Source organism: Salvelinus sp. IW2-2015, linkage group LG30 (assembly GCF_002910315.2).
Source record: "Salvelinus sp. IW2-2015 linkage group LG30, ASM291031v2, whole genome shotgun sequence".
In the NCBI taxonomy this organism is placed as follows: Eukaryota; Metazoa; Chordata; class Actinopteri; order Salmoniformes; family Salmonidae; genus Salvelinus; species Salvelinus sp. IW2-2015.
Window position 1 is genome coordinate 18345295 of NC_036869.1, and position 22259 is coordinate 18367553.

At 48.3% G+C, this 22259-nt stretch overlaps 1 protein-coding gene and 1 long non-coding RNA gene across 3 annotated transcripts in view; one reads left to right on the forward strand and one right to left on the reverse strand.

Moving 5' to 3' along the window:
* LOC139023309 (uncharacterized) overlaps window positions 1-22259 on the reverse strand; it is a 376026-nt gene that overhangs the window by 61749 nt on the left and 292018 nt on the right. The gene's annotated exons all lie outside the window — the stretch shown is intronic.
* LOC111954919 (poliovirus receptor) overlaps window positions 1-22259 on the forward strand; it is a 74407-nt gene that overhangs the window by 9173 nt on the left and 42975 nt on the right. For both annotated transcript variants that reach the window (XM_023974848.2, XM_023974847.2), the window contains exons 2-6: window positions 16162-16271; window positions 16589-16832; window positions 17162-17461; window positions 17829-17946; window positions 18538-18686. In XM_023974848.2, the coding sequence (XP_023830616.1) occupies window positions 16162-16271; window positions 16589-16832; window positions 17162-17461; window positions 17829-17946; window positions 18538-18686 (921 nt within the window). The remainder of the gene's footprint in view (window positions 1-16161; window positions 16272-16588; window positions 16833-17161; window positions 17462-17828; window positions 17947-18537; window positions 18687-22259) is intronic.

Below are 22259 nucleotides of genomic sequence, written 5' to 3' on the forward strand. Positions count from 1 at the left end.
GCCCAACACTATTCATTCCTATATCCAGACGCAATGCTTTTTGCTTTTTTTGCCCTTCGTCACGTCCCCTCTGCGTGTGCTTACACTCGTTTGCAGCCCAAGAGTTTGTCAGCGATTTTCATTAATTCATCATCATCACTAGGCCCGGTGCTCCGGGGCAGAGGGACTACTTTATTCCCTCTCTGTTCTCCCTCTCTTTTCTCCTGCTCTCTCCCAGAGACCGGCTGAACGTGCTGCAGGCTGTGAGCAGACAGAGGGATGAGGAGAGTGAGGGGAAGAGGAGGCTGTGACGCCAGCCGCGATTAGAGCTATGACACTCCCCGATTTAAACACACATTTAAATAGACACCGCCTTGGGAGGGAGCAGAAGAGTAAAGGAGGGGGGGGGGCGGTGCCTGCACGTCATGCCCACAGGAACGTTTTTGCCCTCAAATGAAATACTTAAGCCGGCATAGATTAATGTACTTTGTGGAAATGTGGCCCTTCTGTACCCCCTGTCTCCATGTCGAAACGCTCCCCTTCCGCTTTGTCTCTCTCTCTTGCCCCCCCACCTCCCCTGTTCTCTCTCTCTCTCTCTCTATACCTCCCCTGTTCTCGCTCATTTTCTCTCTACACCTCCCTTTCCGTCTCTCTCTCTCTACACTCCTTCGCCTCTCTCCTCTTCTACACCTGCCCTCTCTCTCGTCTCCTCGCTAACCCTGTCTCGCTCTCTCTCTCTCTACCTCACCTCCGCCTGTTCTCGCTCTCTCTCTCTACAGTTCCCTGTTCTCTCTCTCTCTAATATCTTCTCTCTACACCTCCCGCTTCTCTCTCTCTCTCCTCTCTTCTCTACACCCCCTCTGTTCTTCTTCTCTCTTCTCTTCTCCTACACCTCCCCTGTCTTCTCTCTTCTCTCTCTTACACTCCCCTGTTCTCGCTCTCTCTCTCTTCACGCCCTTCCGCTCTCATCTCTCTCTCTAACCCCCTGTTCTCGCTCTTCTTCTCTACCTCTGTTCTCCTTCTCTCTCTTCTACCTCCCTGTTCTCCTCTCTCTCTCTCTAACCTCCCCTGTTCTCGCTCTCTCCTTCTACACCTCCTTTCTCCTCTCTCTCTCTCTTACACCTCCCCTGTTCTCGCTCCTCTCTCTCTACACCTCCCCTGTTCTCGCTCCTTCTCCTACCTCCCGTTCTCGCTTCTCTTCTCTACACTCCTGTTCTCGCTCTCTCTCTCTCTACACCTCCGCTGTTCTCGCTCTCTCTCTCTCTACACTCCCCTGTTTCTCGCTCTCTCTTCTCTTACACCTCCCCTGTTCTCGCTCTCTCTCTCTCTACCTCCCCTGTTCTCGCTCTCTTCTCTACACCCCCTGTTCTCGCTCTCTCTCCTCTACACCTCCCTCTTCTCGCTCTTCTCTCTCTCACCCTTCCCTGTTCTCGCTCTCTCTTCTCTACACCTCCCTGTTCGCTCCTCTTCTAACCTCCCCTGTTCTCGCCTCTTCTCTACACCTCCCCTGTATTCTCTCTTCTCTCTTACATCTCCTGTCTCGCTCTCTCTCTCACACCTCCCTGTTTCGCTCTCTCCTCCTACACTCACTGCTCTCTCTAGCTCTCTCCTCCTGTTCTCTCTCTCTCTCTACACTCCCCCTTTCTCTTCTCAGCCTCTTAAAACTCTCCCTCTCTATCTCTCGTCTCCTACAGCTTCTCCTCTCTCGCTCTCTCTCACGTCCCTAGTTCCTTACGCTCTCTTAAACCTTCCAGCCCTCCATCTATGTAGTTTACCTCTTAAACCCAGCTCCTCTACTGTTAGTTTACCTCTTAAACCAGCCTCCATCTACTGTCAGTTTACTTTAAACCACGCTCATTACGTTGTTTACTCTTACCCACCTCCATTCTTCTGTTAGTTACATCTTAAACCCAGCCCTCCATCTACTGTCAGTTTACCTCTTAAACCCAGCCCTCCATCTACTGTCAGTTTACCTCTTAAACCCAGCCCTCCATGTCTTATATTATATTATATTCTTTAGCTCACTCTGGCACAGACTGCCTGATTATTTGCCTTTTTCAAACCATTCCTCTCTTTAGCAGACATTCTCTCTCTCTCTCTCCTTTCCCCTGTGTTGAAGCCCCTCCTGCACCTCAGTAGGTAATTAGTGTTCACATAGTTGCTCCAATTCGCAGTAACACCTCTCTCTGTCTCTGTCTCTGTCTGTCTCTCTCTGTCTGTGTACACTGTCTTTCCTTGTCCTCTCTCTGCAAATGAGATAGGCTGGTACATCACATCCAGGTTGAAGTGCCCTACTTTCCCACACCTCCACCCCATGTTTATTTATTCAGATGTGAACGGGAGGGAAGGGAAGGAGAGCAAATGTGAGGGAGGGGAGGGGGGGGGGGGGTGCAATGGGCTCTCCATCAGTGACCAACATGAAGTGAGCATTTCTGGCATTCCATTCTTCGTTAGTGCGGTCAGCCTGCAGATGAAATGGTTAAAAGATTACAGATGAAGTTCAACGTAAAGCCAACGGAACTTGGTTTCTCAATGAGTTAAACGTCAGGGAATAGCTCCACCGCCTCCGCCAAGCTCGTTTCCATTGGGGTAGTAGTGAACAGGAGAGCCAATTTGGCGTCTCGGCAGACACTTTGAATGACTGTGAATGGAACAGTCACTCTATCCTGGGCCACCGTCTCAGTGGTAGTGTAGTATCGCTCAGCGGACACTCCTTCCTTCCAGAACAAATGTGGGCTAATGTGGCATCATATCGCTACGAATCTCCTGTGACACCGCTGCCATTGACCCCGACAGACACACTCGCACACAGACTGTCACTCTGGATCTTTGTCACTCCAGTAGTCTGCCAGATAAACTGTGCCGCGGTGCCGCCTCCCATCGGCTAAGGCAGCGAATGCTGGAGAGGGTCCATGCCCCGGCACTGTTGGAATAAGCATTGTGACGGCTCCATTAGCCGTGATGGCTGCAGGACTTCATTAGACAGTACCTACACTCTGGGGACACTGTAGGGGGGGAACCATGCTGGAGTTAACAGGAACAGGACAGGCTGACGCTGGCGTGCACCTAATTAGCGATCACACCGGGAGCCCGAGCGGAGGCCTTGTTTCGCCACGCCGGCATCCTCCTGAAGAGGTGTCCATAACAGCTGACCCGGAATCAGAAGTAAGGCGCTTCATACTGTGGTGTAGGTTTGGATCAGAGGATGCTCGGCTGAATTCGAAACTGTGCATAGGGAAAACAGCCGGGTAATCTGCCTCTATTTACCCACTGGGATAACGACACACAGGTGTTAATGAATAAGGAGGTAGCGAAAGAGAGATCTGACGGGAAGAAATCAGAGGAGAGGAAATGGAGAGAAAAAAGAGGTGGAGGGAGCTGCATGAAGAACCAGAATGGGGTGAATGCTAACAGCGAGTAAGAACAGCAGGAAAGAGCGAAACTACCGCAGCAGACGAAAGGAAGTAGTCGGAGAAGGGAGAGATAATGGAGGGAATTGTACTGCGTTAACAGAGGAGATGATCTGTCACTGAGATGGAGGGCGGAACAGAAGGCAGAGAGGAGAGAGGTGGGGTGGCCTCATAAGTAATGTAATCGAAAACCGGGGAGGGGGGGGGGGTGGTGCTAAGCTGACAGGGAAGGTGTCTACGGTTCTCCGTAATGAGCTGAAGTGATGAAGGTCTGTACTCTGGGAGAGCACATCAGAGAGGGGCGAGACTGGGGGGGGATGATGAATGGGGAGGCCTGGCGTGGGAGATTTCCACAGAAGCCAGTGGGGAGAGTCAGAGGCTGTTTCGCATCGTCGGAACTGAGCGGCAATCTGTACAGATGTACTGATCTGACACTGAAACGGATGGACTCAAACGCCCTGTGAATCGACATCAGTAAATTCAAATGATGCAAGGGTTCTTCTACAGCCCTCATTGGTTAGAATTTAATTGAGCTGTATCGGTGCCGAGCTACTGATCTAGCTGACAGTGAAATGGATAGACTCCACACACCCTGTGCATYTCTATCCGTGAGTCAGGTGACGCAAGGATTCTGTGCAGCTGCCCATTGAATTAGGGTAGAGCCAAATGGCCAGATGAAATGACCACTGTTGCTCTTGCTGAGTGGGTAGATGGACGGCTCAAATGTTCTGCGTGGACCTCGGCTACTAAATAAACACACCAAGATAAAATCGGGAGAATAACAAAACACAATTTTTCGCATCATGGGCATTTCCTCTGGTGAAGACCTCACTGCGGCGTGTAGCCATTTGCTCGGCTCACAGACCTTGGCCAGGCTACATTTCCTCTGGTGAAGACCACACAGAAAATAGACCAGCCTGAGTTTCCTGACCAGTTTGTTTTAGCAGTCTTTTTTTTCTCCTGCCCTAGTTTTTGATGAATGTGAGAAATCAGTCCCACGGTCATAGTGGTGAACATGCTGCTACATGAAAAGGGGTCAAGTTCCATTGACTCTGTAAGCTGATACCCACGCAGGGCGCTTTTACCCAAAAAGGTGGGTGAATGTGGAGAGCACCGCTTCACTGGTATTTTTATATGAGGATGTTTATGTTGAAATCAGACAGGAAAGACCTTGGTAGACCACGGTGACTGTGTACACTCACCGGCCAGTTTATTAGGTACACCCATCTAGTGCCGGGTCAGACCCCCCCCTTTGCACCCAGAACATCCTGAATTATCCGGGGAGTGTATTATAGGTCGGAAACGATCCACAGGGATGTCGGTCCATGCTGACGTGATGGCATCACGCAGTTGCTGCAGATTGGACGGCGCTACACCACCGCCAGCCGCCTGTACCGTTGACACCAGGCAGGATGGGTCCAAGGACTCATGCTGCTTACACCAAATCCTGACTCTGCCATCAGCATGACGCAACATGAACCTGGATTTGTTGGACCAGGCAACGGTTTCCTACTCCTCAGTTGTCCAGTGTTGGTGATCGCGTGCCCACTGGAGCCGCTTCTTCTTGTTTTGTAGCTGATAGGAGTGGAACCCGGTGTTGTCTGCTGCAATAGCCTATCCGTGACAAGGACCGACGAGTTGTGCGTTCTGAGATGCCGTTCTGCACACCACTGTTGTACTGTGCCGTTATTTGTCTGTCTGTGGCCCGCCTCTTATTTAGCACGATTCTTGCCATTCTCCTTCGACCTCTCATCAACGAGCTGTTTTCGCCCACAGGACTGCCGCTGACTGGATGTTCTGTTTGTCGCATCATTCTCTGTAAACCCTAGATAGACATTGTCGTGCGTAAAAAGCCCAGGAGGGTTGTCCGTTTCTGAGTTACTGGATCCGGCATGGCTGGCACCAACGATCATACCACACTCGGTCGTTTAGGTCACTTGTTTTGCCCGTTCTAACGTTCAAGTTGAACAGTAAACATGCCTGTCTGCCTGCTTTATGTAGCAAGCCACGGCCACGTGACTCACTGTCTGTAGGAGCGATCCATTTTCGTTGAACGGGGTGGTGTACCTAATAAACTGTCCGGTGAGTACATGGTTTGAGCAACCATATAACCTTGTTATTCTGTTTGTGCGTGCGTCTGTCACTTTTCTGATCGCTTTGCATGCCTTATCTGTGCTGTGACAGAGGCTTGGCAAGGTGTTAAAAGAAATGCAGATGGATGGGGTATTTCCTGTTTTGTCTTTTGAGGGGAGACTGATGTGGTGCAGAGAGAGGGGAAACATGAAGGCAAGTGACTGAGAGGAAGGACAGACTGAAAGACGCAGTGGATGGGACTGAAGGGAGTCTGAGTGAAGAGACTCTTGGAGACGGGGGCTTAGCAGTGATAAGGTTTCCTGGGGAGAAGCCTGCTTGGAATTAGAATGTTCTCGAAGCATACCTACCAGCTCTCTATTCAAACTTGTAGTCTTGTACATTAAGAGTCGTTCTTCATCCTCGTACGTTAGTTACTCTGGTCGGCTTATCGACACTTTCAAACTGCCATACCTCAGATTCTGTATTCACACGTGATCATCTGTATGTGGAGGCATATTTTCGTCATTGCTGTTGAGGATAGAATAATAGCTTTGCAAATAGGTTAAATTAATATGCGACTATCCTAGAGTCTGTTCCAGCTCTATTACTCTATTACTGTCAGTCTGTCTGCTCTGTGATGAGCGGGCTGTCACCAGATGTGTGACTGAGAAAGAACAGCTGTTGTTCAGCTTCACAGCTGCTTCGCCTCGTCCACACTGACTCCATCACATCTCCTTGACGACCAATAGCCCAGCATGCGTTCCTGGAAATCACGAGCTGGGTTGGGATCGAATTTCAGTCTGTTTACGACTTTATTTACGGTTGGCTTGAGTGAGTCGTGAAAATATTGATATTGTTACCGAGAGAGCGGGAGAGAGGGGAGGGATTTGGACAGTTTCTCGTCCAGACTAATCTCCCCAAGGACATTTTGATATGTTTTGATTGAAGGGCACTGGTACAATATCGTGTGTGTGTGTGTGTGTGTGTGTGTGTGTGTGTGTGTGTGTGTGTGTGTGTGTGTGTGTGTGTGTGTGTGTGTGTGTGTGTGTGTGTGTGTGATAGTTTAGGATTGCTAACCAGATGGAACTGAGACGAAAGTTAAGACGTTTGTTGTGGCCAGAGAGTCACAAAAAACCAAAACAAAATTTATGGACTCTGACAAGGTTGACGCCCCACCTCATTTAGGTGCAGAGTGTGATCAGCTGGACATTGACATCCAGGAACCTTGGCCATGGTGATCTAAGCAATCGTATCTTTCCTTTATTGAGGAAGCAGTGACTGCAACTTTATGACCTGCCAGTCACGTCGGTTTTATTGGAGTAGAGGTGAAAGGGACACTTCTACCTTCTCATTCGCAGGTGCTAGACATGAGTATGTAAGGATGTAATGTATGTAAGGATCTGATGTTATTTAATTAGATTTCTCCTGTTATGTTTTTTCCCCAACCCATCTGACAGATTGTGCCCGCGATCCGGGAAATCCAGGGATCAGAGCATAGCCAGATATGAATGTAATCAACGGGAGAGAGCAGCCCGGCCCCAGCCCAGGAGCCAGAGATGAGAGATTTGGGTCTTTTTTTTTTTAAATCGGTGTGAATCGCCAAATAGGGCTAAAAGCAGCAAGACCCCTAATTTGAGGACTTAAGTCACAAAGCCGGCATTATTTCACCACCCGCATGTTTGTGATTTACCGGCCCAGAGTGAGAACTCCTGACACACAGCCGAGAGAAACCTCTACCAGGCTGGCTCTGACGCAACTAAACCCCTGAACCGCTGTTTTACCCTCACGACAATGTCCTTGCTGCGGTTCGAAATATCTAACGTCACCAAATATGTACCTAAGGCATGTCAATGAAAACACTGTGCAATGCATATCAGGTTTGCTGTATTGGCAGGAATGGTGTGCGCGGCGTGACCTTTGACTGCCGTCTGGAGTTGAAACGGAGGTTGTTTCCGTTGAACAGTGCACTCGCTGCATGTTGCCTCCCACTCAGGGTCGTAGTGTGCTAATACAGTAGTTTCCTGGTATTCAGCTAGCTAACCGATGGTATCATCGTCATTTCAAACAGTTGAGGGTTGACTGGGGAGCAAAACAGGGAAAGCATCTTCATTAGGGCTAGCCCAGTGCCTGGAGTGAATCAGCTGCTATTTGAATCCTCATCGTTTACAAGATGGCCTCCCACCCACTACTGCTAGGTTGGGGGGGAAAGCAATTGCGCAATATTTGAGCTGCATTTTGTGCCCGCTTACTTAAACGAAAATGCAACCGACGTAGGCCAACGTCTGCGGTGCGGGGTATTCTTTCCTCGGTGGTTCACGCTGTTATTCCTCGATCAGCCTATCGCTCACTCTCAGGCAACAGAATAAACATAACAACCCCCCCCCCCCCCCCCCTCGAGTACTACAGTTTACAGAGGCTACCAGATAAGACCACTGTACAAAATCAATGACCAGGCAATTGAGTGGATGAGTCTGGAACAACCCGCAGTATGTTAATCACCCGTTTTTAATGGCTTACTGGCTGAACTGTAACAATGCAGTATGAAATAAACCCAGTCTGAGCAGGACTAATTATTCCTCCAAGGACCTTCCTCAAATGTATTTACATGAACCTTTCGCAGGATCTTTTCGTCTGTGTTCAGAAGAGTGATTGGTCTATAATACATACATACAGTTGAAGTCGGAAGTTTACATACATTTAGGTTTTTCAACCACTCCACCAATTTCTTGTTAACAAACTATAGTTTTGGCAAGTCGGTTAGGACATCTACTTTGTGCATGACACAAGTCATTTTTCCAACAATTGTTTACAGACAGATTATTTCACTTATAATTCACTGTATCACAATTCCAGCGAGCCAGAAGTTTACATACACTAAGTTGACTGTGCCTTTAATTCCAGAAAATGGTGTCATGACTTTAGAAGCTTCTGATAGGCTAATTGACATCATTTGAGTCAATTGGAGGTGTACCTGTGAATGTATTTCAAGGCCTACATTCAATCTCAGTGCCTCTTTGCTTGACATCATGGGAAAATCTAAAGAAATCAGCCAAAACCTCAGAAATAAATTGTAGACCTCCACAAGTCTGGTTCATTCTTGGGAGCAATTTCCAAATGCCTGAAGGTACCACGTTCATCTGTACAAACAATAGTACACAAGTATAAACACCATGGGACCACACTGCCGTCATACTGCTCAGGAAGGAGACGTGTTCTGTTTCCTAGAGATGATCGTACTTTGGTGGAAAAGTGCAAATCAATCCCAGAACAACAGCAAAGGACCTTGTGAAGATGCTGGAGCTAACGGGTACAAAAGTATCTATATCCATAGTAAAATGAGTCCTATATCGACATAACCTGAAAGGCTGCTCAGCAAGGAAGAAGCCACTGCTCCAAAAGCGCCATAAAAAAGCCAGACTACGGTTTGCACCTGCACATGGGGACAAAGATCGTACTTTTTGGAGAAATGTCCTCTGGTCTGATGAAACAAAACTAGAACTGTTTGACCATAATCACCATCGTTATGTTTGGAGGAAAAGGGGGGAGGCTTGCAAGCCGAAGAACACCATCCCAACCGTGAAGCACGGGGGTGGCAGCATCATGTTGTGGGGGTGCTTTGCTGCAGGAAGGACTGGTGCACTTCACAAAATAGATGGCATCTTGAGGCAGGAAAATTATGTGGATATACTGAAGCAACATCTCAAGACAGGAAGTTAAAACTTGGTTGCAAATGGGTCTTCCAAATGGATAATGACCCCAAGCATACTTCCAAAATTGTGGCAAAATGGCTTAAGGACAACAAAGTCAAGGTATTGGAGTGGCCATCACAAAGCCCTGACCTCAATCCTACAGAAAATTTGTGGGCAGAACTGAAAAAGTGTGTGTGAGAAAGGAGGCCTTCAAGCCTGTTACACCAGCTCTGTCAGGAGAAATGGGCCAAAATTCACCCAACTTATTGTGGGAAGCTTGTGGAAGGCTACCCAAAACGTTTTACCCAAGTTAAACAATTGAAAGGCAATGCTACCAAATACTAATTGAGTGTATGTAAACTTCTGACCCACTGGGAATGTGATGAAAGAAATAAAAGCTGAAATAAATCATTCTCTCTACTATTATTATTCTGACATTTCACATTCTTAAAATAAAGTGGTGATCCTAACTGACCTAAGACAGGGAATTGTTACTACGATTTAAATGTCAGGAATTGTGGAAAAACTGAGTGTAAATGTATTTGGCTAAGGTGTATGTAAACTTCCGACTTCAACTGTACTTGGGGTAAGCTGCCTATTCTCATTCTAATGGATACGTCTCTTGCCCTTAATGTAGTTCAACGTTTCTCCTCCTGGGTGGTTTTCTTAACGTGATGATTGACTGTAAATGGAGCCCAACCCCCACCCAACCTTCCCTTACCCTGTTCTGTTTCTCACCCTCGCAAAGCTAGTTTATTATTCACCATATTTCTAGTTATAAGATTAAATTTAGATTCAGGAATACCCTTCTAAAACGCTGACTTTAATCCCTATCCAGATGGGTATTTGCTCCGGCAAGTGACAGCTATACGTTACATGACAGCCCGTAGAGCAGCATGTCCCAAACTCTGTCCCCAAGGGGTGCACGTTTTGGTTTTTACCCCACACCGCTGATTTTCAAATAATCGAAGCTCGATGAGAACCCAAAACGTGCACCCCTTGTGGTCCCCAGGACTGAGTTTGGGGAACGCTGCCATAGTTGACAAGCACTCATTAAAACAACACATTTCACTGCACCTATCCGGTGTATGTGACAATACAATGGCTTTACATGATTTTCAATGAAGAAGAAAAAAGACAAGGTGGAATTCTGGGAAGTGTAATTTTTGGATGGATTGTGGGACTTGGAGCCCATAGTCTGGGATTTCTGGCAAAGGAACCGGAGTGGGTGCCCTGTAATTGTGGTGGTGTGGCTTTTCTTTATGGCTTTGACATGTGGTAATAGGGAATATCTGGGTTCGTCCCACCACAGAAAAAAAGGCATTGTCCAAACAATGTCAAATGTGCACAAAGGACTTCTCCCTTCCCATTTCTCCAGCTCCTACGTATCTTTTCCCTTTCGTATTTGTTGCACGGACGTAAGGAAGGCGTGGCCTCCATTCTTTCAACAGACCTCTATCAAAGACATTTACATGGGCGGGGTCTGGCTCGTCATTGACCACTCTTAATAGAGACGATCGTTGACGTGCGACAAAGTCACCTGGCGCAACACTGTGCAACTGGACTTAATTCGTCTTAAGTGCTTTTCTCTGTCAGCTGACATTCACTCTGCGCCGCCTCTGTTCCATTCACTCATTAACTTCCAGTGCTGTGTGCCGGCAGACAAGCGACTGACTGTCATGGCTCTCAAATTTAATATTGCGGCCCCGGTGACCGAAGCAGTGGAGTCCGTGGCAACAAGGCATCGACGAGGCTTTGAAATAATGGGGAAACTCGGCATACTCACCCAATCCACCTATACCCTCTCTCTCTCTCTCTCTCTCTCTCATTGCATTCCTGCTGCACCCTCACCCTCTCCTCCTCCCCATCTGTTTAGTCCCCCTCCCCTTGGTCAGGTGCAGTGTAGATGTTGCTTGTCAATAATTTAAGAGGGAGCGCTCTCTCCTCTTAACCAGACGGATGAATTATTAACTGGGCAGAATGGAGCACCAAGGCTGCAGGGCTGTGTTTGGGCTTTTGTGAAGAGGAGTGATCAAATAATTATATATAGACGTATGAAGACAAACATGTACATATCCTACGTCCACATTCATGCATGTTTGATAAGCGTGCACCTCTAGCCAAATGAATAGCTTCTTTCCTTTCTGTGTGTAGATGGGCTGTGTTTGGGGGTATGTTAGCAGGTTTGTGAGAGGGAGCGCTGAGGCCCACGTGTACATTTATCACAGGAGGGCTGGGGAGTAGAGCTGTAGCCGTGTGGTTGGAGAGACGTTCCACAGACGTGATGCATGGCTACCGAACCACTCTGGGTCCTCTGGGAGGAGGATTCACTCCGAGTGGAACACACTGTATGCTATGCAGATCTTGCAATCGCCAGTTCTCTCTCACACACACACACACACACACACACACACTTAAATTCATATCCTTTTGTTTTACACAGACACACACACACGGCATCTTTTTCATTTTCTCAGTATGTCTCTTTATACAGCTTGTGCACACACTGCATGCATATCACCATCCTCCCTTTTTACAAGGACAGGCGGGCGGAATAGGAAAATTAACAAGGTAGCAGAACGGCACAAAGAGAGGGGAGAAAGTGAGTCGGTGTTTACAAGCAGGAGAGCGGCTTAAGAGGGAATGAACGATGTGACGGGACATTGGAGGTAAAGAGAGACGACTTGAGACCCTGGGAGATAAAAGGAAGAAACGCGGAAGGGCGGTGGATGAAGAGGGGCACACTGACATGGAGCAAAGTGGTGGAGATGAGAGAGAGAGAGAGAGATGGGGACTGAGGGATTGGGGAACGCAGAGAAGAGAGAAGGGAGCGCTACTTTGACCTTGAGATGAAGAGAGAACGAGCGAGAGGAGGGGGAGCGGAGGGGCGGGAGAGAAAGGGAGATTTGGAGAGAGCTCGCCGGCAGTCAGCGACAGCCAGAGTTGAGAGGATCAGTCTGCTTAGTGTCTGTCTGATCGACAGGAGAGTCAGGGGGAAACAGCTGGAGGCACTCTGAGTGTGTGTCCCTCTGAGTGCGTGTCCCTCTGAGTGCGTGCGTGTGTGTCCCTCCTGAGTGCGTCTATCTTTGTGAGGTGTGTCTTTGTCCCTGCACGGTGTGTGTTTATTGAGTTTGTGCTCTGCCCATGTTAGGGTGTGCCTTGTGTGTTTGTATAAAAGAGAGGGAGAGAGGGATACCAAGGTGAGTGGCAGAGAGTGAGGGAGACGGAGTGAGAGAGTGGAAGGACCGAGGGAGAGAGCGGTATGACCCGAGCTGCCAGGGCCTAATCCTCTAGCGTGGCCCATTTGGCTGTGATCAGTATACCTGCAGAGCTAATGGATTCAGATGTGGGAAGGGAAGAGGGAGGGAGGGGGGGGATGAATGGGCCGGCTCACCAGAGGTCTGCTTTAATATGGCAGAGATGTCATCACTGCACCAACGCTCATCACAGGGGTCAGTCACATAAAGAGTGGCGGGTGGGAAAAGTGCCTTTGCTTTCGACTCATTTCGTGTTGGACACATTCTGGGCTAAAGTACACAGCAGCACTCTATCCTCTTTCCTGCTTTCTTTTTTCATCTATTTTGGTGTTAAAAAAAAATAAAATAACAGAGTGCCCACATGCAACTCACCCATTCTCCCAGCTCACTCTGTAGTTTCTCTGCACCTATGCCCTCTTCTAGTACCGCCTCTGCAGGCCTTGGCTGTCTCTCTCTCCTCATCTCCATTTCTTTCTCCCCTCTCTCTCTCTCTCTCTCTCTCTCTCCCCTCTCTCTCTCTTTCCCTCCCTCATCTCAATTCCTCCATCTCTCTCTCTTTCTCTTTCCCTCATTCTGTTGCTCTCTCCCTCCCTCCCTTTCTTTCTTCCTCTTTCCCTCGTTCTCCCTCCCTTTCCATCTTTCTTCTCCTCTCTTCTCTCTCTCCCTCTTCATGTTGGTTGCTTGACAACTCAGCCAGAACGCGTACCTGTTCTTCTGTCTCCAATCCAGCCTGAAATAACACGGCTCTTCAAGGGCCTCCAGCAGAGCGCCTCCTCCCTGAACCCTTGTTATTAATTTGTGTGCTTTCCCCACTTGCCATTTTCACATCGTTCTGGCAGAAATATCGGTAATTACGCCTATGCGCTTGACTAACTATATTTTTGCTTGTTCGGGTTGTTAAATGTCAAGGGTGCTCCGCGTACAGAACCGATCACGCTTTTTAAATGAGCCGGACTCCAGGTCGTAAAGCTTCCTCGAATAATTTTTCTCATTTCCACAGCTTTTTCTCTTAACCACATTTCACTTTGGCCAGCATTGCCAAATACTGTACATATGAGGTGAGCGTTAGTAAAAGCCATCAGGCAGCAGGGGAAACGTACATGCGTGAAATCTGTAATTGGCCCAGTGTGTGGATAACACGACTGATTATGGCTGAGGTGGTAATTATTTTTTCTTTCCTGCTCACTGCTGCTTACAAGCCGGAAGATGCATGTGACGTTGGCTCTGCGTGTATTCCATAGGCTCAAGTCTGCCTGTTAAATGAGCCATGTGACAATAGGCTATCGCTCGCTCCCGTTTGCTCAGTGATGTTAATGATTCCTGACTAATGCAGGAATGATCAAGGAATATTTCTGAGAAAGAATGTCTACATGAACGGAGTAGACTTGATAAGAGTCTCACAGGACTATAGAATAAACTTTTTCATGATATGACGGTCAATACTGGCCAGTAAGAAGCCAGTAAGAAGCCGGGCCTAATGATTTGGGTTTTCTCTGGTCTTCTACATATGTCTGTCAGCCCGTATTGAACTGAAGCACAGCTCTCCTTCGTGATAGTGCGCTCACTCAGATCTAATGCCTGTTTTCTGTTGACGCTGGAAGTCATTGTTTTTCAAAGGCACTCCTGTGGTTGCCATCTCCAAGCTCACACTGAAGTGCTTTTGAAAGAAAGACGTAGAGAATCTTAACCTGCCTTCTCTTATTCATCTTAGCTTAGCCTGCAGAAGGCACCGGTTCAAGGCGATGCCCATGCTGGGTCTTTCATGCACAGCACCGCTGAGCATGCTCAAAGGTAGACTCGGCGAGATGACGTTGCAACGAGCCGCGCCGCAGATATTGAGATGAGCGCGATGCAAGACTTTGCTCTCACACTGTCGCACAGAGTATCTGCGCACGTACACTGCTGCACTCCACGCTGCTACAGTGTGGTAGCTACAGGATCAAAACGTCTGAGAAGTTTAGCCTTGCGCTTCAACGCTCGTAGTCGTTGTGGAAATGGACCCACTGTGTTTACTTGCGCGCAACGTCATCTCGCTGAGTTGACCTAAAAACAGGTTTTTAGACGTCTCAGCAAATTTATAAAAAAAACAAAAAAAAAACTGATATCCCAAGTCTGAGGTCCTGAGTGCTCTGGAGCAGGTTTTCATCAAGGATCTCTCTGTACTTGGCTCCGTCCATCTTTCCCTCGATCCTGACTAGTCTCCCGGTCCGTGCCGCTGAAAAACATCCCCACAGCATGATGCTGCCACCACCGTGCTTCACTGTAGGGATGGTGCCAGGTCACCTCCAGACGTGACGCTTGGCATTCAGGCAAAGGCGTTCAATCTTGGTTTCATCAGACCAGAGAATCTTGTTTCTCGTGGTCAGAGTCCTTTAGGTGCCTTTTGGCAAACTCCAAGCGGGCTGTCATGTGCCTTTTACTGAGGAGTGGCTTCATAAAGGCCTGATTGGTGGAGTGCTGCAGAGAAGGTTGTCCTTCTGGAAGTTTCTCACATCTCCACAGAGGAGCTCTGTCAGAGTGACCATCGGGTTCTTGGTCACCTCCCTAACCAAGGCCCTTCTCCCCTGATTGCTCAGTTTAGCCGYGCGGCCAGCTCTAGGAAGAGTCTTGGTGGTTCCAAACTTCTTTCATTTAAGAATGATGGAGACCACTGTGTTCATGCGCCTTCAATGCTGCAGAAATGTTTTGGTACACTTCCCCAGATCTGTGCCTTGACACAATCCTGTCTCGGAGCTCTACAGACAATTTGTTCGACCTCATGGCTTGGTTTTTGCTCTGACATGCACTGTCAACTTTGGCATTTTATATAGACAGGTGTGTGCCTTTCCAAATCATGTCCAATCAATTGAATTTACCACAGGTGGACACCAATCAAGTTGTAGAAACATCTCAAGGATGATCAATGGAAACAGGAAGCACCTGAGCTCAATTTCGAGTCTCATAGCAAAGGGTCTTACTACTTATGGAAATAAGGTTTTTCGTTTTTTTATTTTTAATATATTTGCTAAAAGTTCTAAAAACCTGTGTTCACTTTGTATTTATGATGTGAGTGTGTAGATTGATGAGCATTTAAAAAAAAAATCAATTTCAGAATAAGGCTGTAAAAAGTGAAAGGGAAAAAAGTCAAGGGGTCTGAATACTTTCTGAATGCACTGTAAGTGCCAAACTGGAAAGGCGCTTTCTCATTCATTAATGTGGCCAGTTTGGCACTTATACCTGCGACAGAGAGAGCTTTTCACCACCGTGAATAATATCCTGAAACTGGATGGTTCATTTTGATCCCGGTGATTTAAGATGTCGATTGGGGAGGGGGGGCGGCGGTGAGGTGCAATCCAAATAGATACTGAGAAAGAAAGTCTCTAAATTGAGCTGATTGCTGTTTTTTCGGTCTAGACGAATCAGTTTGACAGCCCCAGCCCCATTGTCTCCCTGCAGGGGGGGGGGGGGCAGGCAGAGTCACTCACATATGCATTGCTCAATCACTCAGCATTAGTATGAGTTGTTCCCAGCCACTCCTCACAATCACAGCGCTGGCACAGTTAGATGCACACCCGCTAAGACTCAGTCACCCTATTTGCCCACCCTTGTCGAGCTGGCTGGCGACATGCTGTACTGATCAATCTCTACTATACACTGGTAGTGAATCGGGAGGTGGTTCTGTAAACCTGAGCCACAGAAAGAAAATGAGAGACTGATAATGCTTATTTGTTTTTCCCTTTCCCCCTCTCTCTCTCTCTCTCTCTCCATCCACAGCTGCTTCGTGTCAGCGGGTGAGGGTGGAGACGGAGGTGGAGGCGTACCCCACCGAGTCGGTCGACCTCCGCTGTCAGTTTGTCGACGGAGGAAACACCAAGCTCACACAGGTAGCCAGATATCACTTGATGAGAGAGCCTGCTGTGCATGTCGGCCTTGGCGCGGAGAAAGACAAATACTGCCCTCCGATTTTCCTTGAAAAGGAAGAACAGTACTGTGAAGATGTTGTCTAGAGTTTTAATGTTGCAACAATGTTGAAAACGTTTCTGCATTGAAATTGTTGTCAGTGTGGCTGTTATTCTTTCTCTCCATATGCTATATCATACCTCCTGGATCTGTGAAATCGACTGGACATGTGGATAGACACTATGTGCATTGACTGCCGTCCTGCTACCCTCTAATTCCTTGTCATTCCTCTTGGATGCAGGTGTCGTGGATATGGGAGCCCACGGAAGGCCAGAGGGACAACATTGCCGTCTTTCACCCCACATACGGCGAGAGCTTCCCCGAATCTCCCTTCTCTGGGCGTGTCCGCTTCATCAAAGGCACCTTGACAAGCCCCTCCATTACTATTACCAGCCTGAAGATGGCCGACGCCGGGCGGTACACCTGCGAGTACGCCACCTACCCCAGCGGCAATGAGCAAGGCACCACCAATCTGGTCATGCTTGGTGAGCAGCTGGTGTTTTGTTTTCTGTCACTCTGTGCCCTAATTGCACTCGGCGAAGAGAGGGCTCCGGTGCTATGACTAATGGTGTCCTCAAATGAATGCGGTGTCACGAAACGCATCACTTCCAATGCGCCCACCTTGTTAAGCCGCCGCATCGATCGCCCCGCTTTCCATCCTCGCCAGCTGAGTCGCCGCTGCCTATCTCTTGCACTCTGTCTTCTATCCAACTCTCAGAGGGATCACACTTCCTGTATGTGCACAACAAATAAAAACCCACTCATGCATTCGCTCCCCATCTCTCCTCTCTCCTCTCTCCTCTCTCTCTCTCAGCTAAACCCAAGAATTCGGCATCTCCCGTTGTTGTCCAAGCCAGCACCAGCGGCGAACCAGTGGTCGTGGCCCAGTGCGAGGCTGCCGACAGCAAGCCAGCGGCCACCATCAAGTGGATGGGAGCGGTCGGTGGCACTGAAAACACCACCTCCAAAAAAGGGCCGGACGGCACGGTGACGGTGAGGAGCGAGTACCTCGCAGTGCCCACGCCAGAGGACAACGGCAAGGAGGTCACCTGCATAATCAGCCAGCGCACCCAGGACAAGCCCCAGACCTTCCCCATGAAGTTGGCCGTTGAGTGTAAGCGTGAACGACTGGGTTTCGAAACCCACGGCACAAGAATGTTAACCCTCTGAGCCGAAGCCTAGGCATTACTCAAATAACCTTCTTATTCAACCAAGTGGGTAAAAAACACTTTAACAATTATAGGCAGTAGGTTTCAGGTCTCAGACAAGGTTGGGTTATTCATCACACGAGCGTGGTTCACAACCTCCATTTCAGAAGCATGTTAGAGCTGCTCTGTGTTTGTTTTAACCTAGCGTGAGACATCAGTCCCTAGTCATCTCAACTCTTGCTGTGAAAACCTCTTCCACTCCTGCACCCCAGTAGGTAATCAGCGTTCACTTGCAGTAACCTCTCTCTCTCCCCTCTCTCTCCTCTTTCTCAGATCCCCCGACTGTGTCCATAGTGGGCTATGATAACAACTGGTACATCGGCCGAACCGACGCTGTCCTGACCTGCCAGGCCACTGGCAACCCTGCCCCCACCACCGTCACTTGGACAGTGTGAGTATCCCTTCCCATAGCTGTCCCAGACCTTTTGTAGTATCCCTCTCATGACTGTCCCAGATTTACGAAGTATCCGTCTTATGACTGTCCCAGACTTTTGGAGTATCCTTCCCCATTTTGGTCTTAATTCACCCGGAGATGGAAGAATGACTTGAGACGAAGTCTCCCCTGTCTATCCCAGACAACAGGAGTCGTCAGTCAGGCATAAACAATCAATTAACGATTCCATTCTGATCTGCTAGATTACCAATATTGCCCGTCCTCTGGGGCCCAGCAGCTTGCTTTTATCTCTTAATGGGGAACACAAGTATCTCTGCAGCAGTTAAATGGAAAAGAAAACCATATTTAATTTGTTTTTCTCCTCTTGTTGATTATTACCACATGGTCTTTGTTTCGTCTCGTGGCGCTAGACAGATGGCGGTTAGATAGATAGACTGTTGTTGCAGCCGACAGCCTGCTCCTCCAGTAGAAGTTCTGAGTTAGGAAGGGGAATATGGAACAGGACCCGGTCATATGGTTGTGGTTCTTCCAAAATGGTCTCTCTCTCCTCGCTCTCACTGCTGTTCCCCCTCTCCCTCCCACACACAGCATGTCAGGTCCTATGCCTGACACGGTGCAGATCAACGCCAACAAGCTGATCGTGCGGAAGGTGGACGAGGCTGTGAACACCACCTTCGTCTGCGAGGTGAAGAACCGGCTGGGAGTGAGCAAGCACCAGGTCACCACAGCGGTCATCGGTGAGTCAAGCCCACTGAGCGTGTGACAGCTGCCTCCCTACTCCTACTTAATGATACATACACACAATGATACAATCCCACCCACGAGCATATGTGCAACACAGACAAACATTTGTGGACACACACACACACACACACACACACACACACACACACACACACACACACACACACACACACACACACACTGGGATCAGAGCTAAACTCCTGCAGGCTGGTCTTTTCCATCATTTACACTGTCAGAGATTAACGTTCACTCACAGTTGACTCTGTCATCTGCTGGGCAGGTAACTGGGTGAAGGTTTGACTTGTAGGGGTTCTGAGAAGGGTTATTTTATTCATGCGGGGAAATCAGTTGGTGTGAGCCAGTTTGCCGGGTATTCTTTTCTCCCCCCTAACCTCAGTGTAGGTCTCCCGCCCCCTTCAGTTAAGAGTCCGCTCTTCCTCTGCATGCACTTTCAACAGATCTTTCCTCCTTTTAAAATGGATGTATTCGGAGATATGCTGCGGTTTCTCCTCTCTCTGCGCCCATGCGTTCACACATTGATCCAATTAACACGGCGCGGCCTTCCGTTGGCGAGCTTTGACTTTGTTACATTGTGGATTCTGCCTGGTCAAAACGGGCGCCGCCTTTTTTTAGATCAGTGGAACCAGCGCAGTTGGAGCTTGTTCTCGCCAAAGACGCCGCGAAAGCTACATTTAGAATCCGTGGGAATCCTTTTAGAGATTCTGAGTTGTCTCCCTTTGAGAACAAAGGTGCTTTGTATGCACACACTGCTGAAACGTGTGGGAGGTGGGGAAGAAGTAAGGCTCTGGTGCTCTCGCTGGCATCGTTGCCTTGAGACTACGATATCAGGGCTGGCTGGCACTCCCACCAGCCCCACATCTTTGCAAGTACCCAGGAAAACAACCTGGTCTGACCTCCATTGACTTTGTCCTTGGCTTTGTTTCATCCCGTGACAGGATGAGTTTTGTGCGCAGGAACACATTTGAAACGAAGCAACTTTGAAATGAAACCACTTTGTAGCACAAACACAATCAGTTACCTCTTTTTCTTTTTTTTTCACTCGTGAATCCTGTTAAAAGCTCTCTGTTTCCTTTAACTTCTGATAGAAGCGCTGAGATATTTATCTGTGGGGGTGTGGCTTTTTATAACACCCCTTTAAGGTTGGGTTTGTAACGAGGGTGGAGAGCACAAAGTAGGAGATGAAGTCCCGTCTCTGCGTTTTTAAAAGAGGAGCGCTCGGTCACGTGACCCACGTCCTCCGAGTGAACGCAAGAACCGAGTTCTGCTGACGAACGGAAAAAGCGCCACTCTCTCGCTCGACACTTGCTCAGCGGGCACGTGTCAGAGATGGCGGGTTGGCGTCGACAAGGCGCCAGCTGGATCTGTCCGTGTAGGGAGTGAGGCAGAGCGGGGGGAAACAATAACAGAAAAGTCCCATAGAACTCTAAGATGACTCCTGCTAAACTTTCAATGGCCTGGCAGAGTGTCGCGACCGCTCTTCTCTCCAAGAGAGAGGGGACAGGGACAGAGATTAGGAAGTGAAAGGGGACTACAGAAGTGGTAATGACTAGCACTGTGGTCATGCATGATGAAATACATCACATACTGCTGCCCCCCCCCCTGCACCAAATGGGTCAGTTGGTTTAACCCCAGGCTATGAGCGCTCCCCACTGTAAACCAGGAACCTGTCCAATGGAGGAACTCAACTCAGAGCCACATGACGCTATAAGAGGCTGTGCCACCCTGCAGTTGTGATCCATTCCAAACTCCGACCTCATACAGGGCAGCTTGGAATGCCTGCCAAGACAGAGGGCTTAGGAGATGCGTGGCCTTGATGTCTATATCTAATTCTGGGTATGGGGCGGCGAAAACGTCAAAGCCATGGCACAGGGAGAAATAGGACAGGGGTAGTCAGGACTAAATCAACTGGAAAGGGGTGAAAAATGATCACATCGAGCTTATATCACCGCCTATATTACTGTCACGTCAGAGAGATTAGGGGAAGAGGAGCACAACAGCAGATAACCACCTGAACATATCTTTTCTGTTTCGGAGAATCGCAAACAGGAAAGAGATTCTCCGAACAGGAAAGAGGCAGGGAAAATAATGGATGTGGGATGATGTTGAAAATAATGATGAGTACGATTTCAGGTTCTAGCTGTAGCAGTACAGGTAAAGTACCCATATGTATAGAACTGTAAATATCCAATAATAACCTATGGTTGGACCACTCTTGGTGCACTTAACTCTTGTCTATTAAAATCCCTCCAGATAATGTGTGGAGCGTGAATGTACCGAGTTCTGCTGCAGTGTGAGAACTCTGTTCAATGGGGGGGGGGGGCCAGAGCGCCTTCTCAACCTCTGCATGCACATTCAACTCAAATCTCCTGTCCCATCAACCTAAACTTCTCCCTTTCCCTGAAAGTCTCCTGTGTTTCCATGACAATCTCAATCATTTCAACATTCAAGGAGACTACTCGGAAGCGAGCCAGGCATTTCCTCAATCACTCCAATTCCTCGCTTCTTTTCAGCCATACGGGAGCGGACACAAAGTCTCACACGCAAAAATGTATTTTTTACTCCTCCATTTTAGTCCACAGCCAATTTAATCCGCCCGTCTCTCTTCGGATATTGAGTTTCTAAATGATTTATTTCTGAGAACGCCAGGCAGATGTGCTGAAACTGAGCAGAGAAAGATGCCTTACTGAATAACAGCCACTACTTCACCCTCGTTTCACCTGGAACTTTACCGTGTCCTTTCAGTAGTACATTCTCACACACACACACACAGCAGTCTCTGCCTCGCTCAACACACACACGCAGTCTCTGCCTCGCTCACAACACACAGTGTATTGTCTCTTAATTCTCTCTCACACACACGTCTCTCGCTCACACAAACACACACTGTGCTGTCTCTAATTCTCTTTCTCACACCACACACACGCAGCTGTCTCTTTCTCTGAATTTAATTGAGCTGCTCCCTCGCCCCCCTACAGAGGTGAGGAACGCTAGGAGGTATCCCCCCCTCGGTGACATCCCCTCTTAGTCACTCTGCTTCCTCATTCACCACACCTTCTTCCCAGCTGCAGTCTCTATGCAGCCAGTAACCCTGTATTCACCCAGTTGGCAAGTACTCTTAAGTGGACTTGCTGGCTGCTTTTAGGATGTGTCGATACACACAACAAGGGAGGGTGAACTAGTGTAGCTCCGAGAGGGCCCCTCCCAATCAGACACACCACCGCAACATGTCAGCTCGGAGGAAATGAGCCTCTGCTAGAGTTACTGAAAAGAAATGACTGCATCGTAAAAACAAAGAGATGTGTAAGCAGAGATGGGTGAATCTGGACGGGGTATTGATTCTCACCGTGTCTGGTGGTATGTGGCTAGATGTAAACACACTGCATTTGATAGCTGCAAAGGCTAAACACCCTGTTAACGTGTATACTCTGCATACTGGGTAATATAACCTTCAGCAGTCTGTCAAATATTATGGGTTACCGTCTAAACACATCTGATTGGTTTAGCTTAAAAGCTCTTTTTTTTATTTTTTTTATTTAACATTTATA